Source organism: Haliaeetus albicilla, chromosome 18 (assembly GCF_947461875.1).
Source record: "Haliaeetus albicilla chromosome 18, bHalAlb1.1, whole genome shotgun sequence".
Lineage (NCBI taxonomy): Eukaryota > Metazoa > Chordata > Aves > Accipitriformes > Accipitridae > Haliaeetus > Haliaeetus albicilla.
The window spans coordinates 10,262,883-10,269,349 of NC_091500.1; the positions used below are offsets into that span (position 1 = coordinate 10,262,883).

Sequence of the window (6,467 nt, forward strand, 5' to 3'; positions counted from 1 at the left end):
TTACACTCAGCTCCTGAGTTACTAAAATCCTGTAGCCCTTTCAGCATGGCTCAAAGCACCCCGCTTTACGTAGCAGTCTCCGAGGGTGGAGTTCAGCCGTTTGCATGGGAAATGTCCATTCCCGGCGGATCCGGGCTCCCTTAATGAAGCGGGGAAAGGCAGGCGCTCCGGGGCGGGATGGAGCTCACTGGGAAATCGGTGCCAAAGGAAGGTCGGGTGGAGCTTAGCACTTTTATAGAGACTATTTGCAATAAGAACCTAAGCGAAATGGCTCTTCCCTGGGGATCTTGGGAACTTTGCTTCTGTCCAGACACACTGAGGACGGCTGTGTGACTCGTGGGCCTGATGCCAGGTGCCCAGTGTGCCTTGAAAATGGGGTTTTGTGCAGGAAAGGGAGGGCACCCACCAGCCGGTACCTCCCGCAGGACATCGGCAAGAGGGCCAGCACTTCGGACCACCCGGAGCCAGGGCATCCCCAGCTAACACCGCCCAGGGCCGTTCCCGTCTCTGTTGAGAGCACGAGCTCTACTTCAGACCTGACTCTCGCTTTAGCCTCCAGTTATGGGGACCTTCTTTCCTGTCCCCAACAGCAGACTCACAAATCTCTCCCCACTGCAAACAGGCCTGGACCAAATGATTTCAACCCCCCACGGCCATAGGTTCTCCACTCCCCACCTTCCCCCGAGGATCCCTCATTTTTCCCCTGGCAAACCCGGGGCAGCGATTTGAAGGCAGCCAGAAAAACTCCTTTAACTCAAAGAAAAGAGCCTTCCCACCTCCCCTCCACCCCACTGCTGCAGCCGGAGGATGATGCTGGCCTGAACCCTCTGCCGCAGCCACCGCTCCATTCCCCCCCCCAGGATACCCCCCCCCCAAGACAATTTTGGCTAGACATTTTCCAAAACCTTTGGGAAAGAAGGTGTCAGCTCAGCTTGGGCAAACCAAGCGGATCAGGCAGAGCTTGGTGGCTGAGCGGGCACCCCCAGGGGCTCTGCCGGGCTGTGTGCCCCCCTCCCTGGGGGGGGGGGGAGCGGGCAAGGCATGGAGATGGGGGCAGCTCCGAGTGGGGAGCCCAGCCTCCCACTGCAGCGCATCACCCTTGACCGAGCCCCGGGAAAGCTGGTGTGGGTGGTGGGCATCGCTCGTTCTTTGAGAGGGCCTGGGGGGAGCCAATCTACAGCCTCGCTGCCTGGGGGGGGCATGCCCCATCCCTCCCGGGCTCATGGCCAGGGTGGCCCTGGGAAGGCAGGGGACATCTGCTCCGAGCTTGGTTTTTGGAAAGGCACACATCAAAATGTGTATGTATATATATATATATATTTTATATATATATAAATTTATATTTATATTTATATATATAAAATGGGGCTGGACAGGGCAGGGCAGGGTAGGGAGGGGGAGAGCTGCAGAAATTGCTACCTGCAGCCGCACGTCTCCACGACCATGTCCTCGTACTGTTTGTAAACCACATTGTTCCCGGAGTCTATGTAGAGGATGCTGATGGGGCTGAGCTTGGAGGGCACGCAGCAGCTGGGGGGGGTGGACTCCGGGTCCATGGAGTTCATCAGGGTCTGGATGATGGCGTGGTTGGTGGGCTCCAGGTGCGAGCGCAGGGGAAAGTCGCAGACCCCCTCGCAGTGATACGCCTCGTAATCCAGGGGGGCGATTATCCAGTCGTCCCAGCCCAGCTCCTTGAAGTTCACGTGCAGGGGCTTCCTGCTGCAGCGGGTCTTCGCCTTCTTCCCATGGCCTCTGCCCCCAGACCGGGCGGCGATGGTGGTCCGTCTCTTCCTCCGCTTGGAGTACGCCTCCTGGCCGGGATCGGGGGGCTCCAGGAAGGGGGGGCTGCCCAGGGCCTTGATCTTATCCCGGATCTCCTTGAAGAGGTTCTCCTTCCTCTGGGTGCGGGAGAAGGCCACGAGCAGGGCTCGCTCGTGGGGCTGCGGCCGGGGTTTGCTGAACCCCAGCTGCCGGGGGGGCAGGAGCCGCCCCGACTGATCCGAGACGATCCTCAGCAGAAAGCACAGCAGCTTGCCTGAGAGAGACCTCTCCCTCCGATCCCGCAGGGCTTCCCAGACATCAAAAGCCTCCCATCTGGAGGAGCCCGCGTCCAAAATGTCTGCAGCCCTGGAGTCCAGCAGCCGGGGTTCTTCGCCGTCCCGGCTTGGGCAGGTGAAGAGGAGGAGGTGGTGGAAGGTGCCTTCAGGGGACAGGGCCAAGCTCCGGTTTTCGGGGAGGGCACGCAGGACCCGTAGCTCCGCGCCCGTCACCTCCTCTGCCTCGGGCAGGCTGGAGATGTCGAAGAGGTATCGCTGCTCGGGGGCAGACGGGGAGGCATCTGGAAGAGATAAAACAAAAAATAAAAAAAAAAAAAAAGGAAAAAAATATAAAACGCCAGCAAACTGAAGCCAAGCTCTTGTTACAGAGGTGCAAGGGACACAGAGCTAACAGGGGAGATGATCGCCTTGCAGCAAGGCTCTCTGAGCATCCCAGCAGGGACACAGCCTGTGTGCCCTCCACCCGGGAGCGTCACCCTGGCTGGAGGCACCGAAAAAAAATGGGGAGGAGAAGGCAGAAAAGGAGGGAGGAATCAATTCAAACAAGTGGCTTCTCATCAGCACTCTTCCTCGGGACCCAAGGTGGCTTCTCTGCTTTCTCCCGGGTGTTTCAGTGCCTCCAGCTGCATCCCTATCCTGTTTTGGCACAGAAGCCCCATCTGAACCCGCACAGTCCCATCCCCGATCAGCAGGTTGTCACTGATTTCTTCTGCCCTAAGTGTCACACACTCCCCCAGCCCCAGCCATACCAAGTAAAATGCTGTGAAAAAAATCTCATTTTCCCTCACAGGCAGGCACAGGCACACACGTCAGGGACACAGACACTGTCCCTCGGGGTGTCTGATAGAGGCACTCCCAGAAGCTGAAAGTGAGCCCAGCTTGAATTTGTGACTATTTTTGGTGGATCCGAAGCCCAAACACAGACTGATTAAATATACTTGATGTGAATTAAAGGAAAAAAAAAAAACAAGAAACAACCCAAAGGAGGTGAGCTTGGGGAAAACAGATGAATGAGTCCTGGGAGGGTTGGGTTTTCTTTTTCCCCTCTCTAACAAGAAACCTGAGCTGAGCATGCTGCAAACGTTGGTGCTGTGCCCGAGCCCCCCAACCCGCTGCCGGCAGAGCCCTGTGCCGCCGGGCTGCAGCCTGCACTGCCCTCCGGGGGGGAAAGATGTTTCTCCCCGACATTTGCTATTATTATTATTATTGTTATTATTGTTGTTGTTGCTGTTGTTGCTGTTATCGTTATTACTACTACTATTATTATTTTTATTTTAAAAGCAGATCTAAAATTCCGGCAAGGAGCAGCTAAGGAGATCCCTTTGAAGAGTTCATCTGGTTTCGTTTTGCGCTGAAACTTCCCAGGACCTGTGAGCAGTTTTCCCCCGGCTCTCCCCAGCCGGGCACTGCCCACCCTCCCACCGGAGCATCCTCCCCCCCCCGTCCCACCTCGCTTCCCCGCCGCTTCCCCACCAGCTTTCAGCAAAAACCTCCCTGCAAAGGCTGCCGGCAGGATACGGCCCCTGCTGGGTTTGGGGATGGATTTGGGGATGGGGGGGGGGGGCTTTGGGGGGGTCCGCACCACCAGCCGCCGCTCTCCCACCCCCGGGGGCAGCCGGGTACAGGTACCGGGAGAGGAGGCTGGGGCTGCTTTTCAGTTTGTCTTTTCATTTTATTCGATCGGGATTTTATTTCTATTTTTTTTTTCCCCAGCCGAGCAAGCGTCGCCGGCAGGGCGCAATGTATATATATATATATATCACATATATATGTTAAAAAAAATTAAGTACGTGTACGTGTTTATTTGATTATTATCATTAGATCCGCGGGTCTGAAGGGGGCAAAAGGGGGGGGAGGGAGAGGGAGAAGGGGACCAGGCTGCCGAGCTCCGCCGGCTCCGGCAGCCTCCCACGGGGCACCGCGACGGGCCGGGACGGGGAGGGAGCGCGGCCGCGCTCCCTCCCCGTCCCGGCCCGTCGCGGTGCCCCAGGGAGTTTTTCGGGCTGCACCGTCCACCCCGGCCGCCCCCCCGCCCCGGCTGGGCTGCACCTCGTCGTGCCCCCCCCCTCCTCCCCAAGCGCATCCCCAGCCCCGAGCGCCATCCTTGACCCCGGCTGCATGTGCAACCCCATCGCCACCCCCGAGCCCAGGCTCACGCACAGCCCCGTGCTCATCTCCATCGGCACCCCTTTTTTCCCCATCCCCACCGCGACCCCAACCTCATGCCCACGCACGGCCCCGTTCCCACCCTCGTCCCCATTCCCGTGCTCAAACCGATGCCCGGCTCCGTTCCCGTCAAACGACTGACGCGCAGCCCCTACCCCGGGAAGCTCCATCCGCATCCCTCCCCACGCTCGCTACCCCGTCCCACGCAACCAGCCCCGCGCTCAAACCCACGCACAACCCCGTTCCCCAGCCAACCCATCCCAGGCACGACCCCCGCGCCCAGACCAACGGCGCAAGCTCCAATCTCCGTGTGCAACCCCGGGCCCCAAACCCGGGCTCGAAGGGACGCACAACCCCGTCTCCCCAAACCCACGCACAAGCCCGATCCCCGCACCCACGCGCGAGCCGCAGCCCCATCTCCACATCTGCGCACAGCGCCATCTCCGTCCCCAAGCCCCTTCCCAAGCCCCATCCTCATCCCCAAGCCCCTTCCCAAGCCCCTTGCCAAGCCCCATCCTCATCCCCAAGTCCCTTCCCAAGCCCCATCCTCATCCCCAAGCCCCTTTCCAAGCCCCATCCTCATCCCCAAGCCCCTTCCCAAGCCCCATCCTCAAGCCCCATCCTCAAGCCCCATCCTCAAGCCTCAGCCTCATCTCCAAGCCCCCTCCCAAGCCCCATCTCCATCCCCAAGCCCCTTCCCAAGCCCCTTCCCAAGCCCCATCCTCAAGCCCAAGCCCCTTCCCAAGCCCCATCCTCATCTCCAGGCCCTTCCCAAGCCCCATCCTCATCTCCAGGCCCCTTCCCAAGCCCCATCCTCATCCCCAAACCCCTTCCCAAGCCCCGTCTCCACCCCCAGGCCCCTTCCCAAGCCCCGTCTCCACCCCCAGGCCCCTTCCCAAGCCCCATCCTCAAGCCCAAGCCCGTCCGCATCCCTCCCGCCCGACGGCGGGGACCCGGCCGGGGCAGCCCGTCCCTGCCTTGCGCTGCGCTGCGCTGCGCTGCGCGGGGGGACGCGCGCCCCGCACTCACCGCTGCGCGCCCGCTCCGCGAAGCCCGTCACCGTGTCGGCGCGGCGGGCGGGGGCGCGGCGGGCGGCCAGGCGCTGGTAGAGGGCCACCATGTAGTGGTGCGGCACCACGGTGCCGTTGCGGAGAGCCCCGTCCCTCCGCGGCGGGGAGGAGAAGGGGGAGGCGGCGGCGGAGGAGGAGGAGGAGGAGGCGGAGGAAGGCGCGGCTGCCGAGGGTCGCCGGGGAGCGGCCGCCGACGGGCCGCGCACGGCGGCGGCCTCCAGCCCGCGGCGGAGGCGGCAGGCGCCCAGCAGGCAGAGGCAGAGGGCGGCGGTGGCGGCGCGGAGGCGCATGGCGGCGGCCCGGTGCTCGGCGCTGTGCTGCTGCCGCCGCCGCTCCCCGCCCGCTTTTGAACATCGTCTTCGCCCGCCGCCGCCGCCGCCGCCGCCGCCGCCGCCGCCCGCCGCCCCGCCGCCCGCCGCCGAAGCGCCCCCTGCCGGCCGCCCCCCGCCCCGCCGGCCCCCGCCCCGCCTCCGCCTGCAGGTGAGACACCCCCCGCCCCCTCCCCGCCGGCCCCGCCTTTTGGGGGCCACACTTCGGAGAGGGGACACCCCCCCCTCCCCCCGCCCCGTACTTCACCCACGCGGGCGGCCCCGGGTCTCTTTCGGGCGGAGGAGCCGCCGCCCCCCCCATTTTGGAGGGGAACCCCCGCTCCGTCCCGGAGGGGGACACCCCACCACCGCCATTGAGGCAGGGGGACCCCCCGCCGCGGTGGTGGAGACCCCCGCCCGGGCTCCGCGCTGCTCCGCGCCGCTCCGCGCCTCCATCAGCCGCGGTAACGCCGCCTCGGGGGACCGGTACCGGAGCAAAACAAAGCCCCGGCCGGGCTGCGGGCTAATGTTTTCCCTTGCACGGAGGGTTTCCTTGGTAAAATTCAGATGTTTCCTTGGGTCTCGATTAAAATAACAAAGTGGGGTATTTACTAGGATGTTATTTCAAGTCTCTTAAGTCCCTGGTTATGTCTGTTGCGATTTCTCCGCAAATACAAAAACAAGCGCTGCGATGATTTATTTGAAGGAATGTAGGTGTTTCGCCAAAACAAACACGGCTTTTTTTCCCCTCTCCCCCACCAGCCCCCCCCAACAATCGCTTCTCACGAGCGTTTGTCACTGCAGCCTCTCACATTTCCTTCTGCTGTCATTTCACAGGTGCTTTGTCACACTGTCGCGAGCGGGTT

At 62.2% G+C, this 6,467-nt stretch overlaps 1 protein-coding gene across 1 annotated transcript; it reads right to left on the bottom strand.

Moving 5' to 3' along the window:
- Positions 1 to 875: 875 nt before the first annotated feature.
- On the bottom strand, positions 876 to 5,765 carry GDF7 (growth differentiation factor 7). Its single transcript, XM_069805705.1, has 2 exons — positions 5,253 to 5,765; positions 876 to 2,338 (listed from the first exon to the last, which is right to left on the bottom strand). The coding sequence occupies exons 1-2, from the start codon at positions 5,581 to 5,583 to the stop codon at positions 1,416 to 1,418; spliced, it is 1,254 nt and encodes a 417-aa protein (XP_069661806.1). The 5' UTR covers positions 5,584 to 5,765; the 3' UTR covers positions 876 to 1,415.
- Positions 5,766 to 6,467: the final 702 nt, after the last annotated feature.

Excerpts from the sequence above, each read along its gene's own strand:
- GDF7 (XM_069805705.1), bottom strand. The coding sequence starts at position 5,583 with ATGCGCCTCCGCGCCGCCACCGCCGCCCTCTGCCTCTGCCTGCTGGGC. Across the intron at positions 2,339-5,252 it reads CGCGGAGCGGGCGCGCAGCG|ATGCCTCCCCGTCTGCCCCC; the intron begins GTGAGTGCGGGG and ends TATCTCTTCCAG.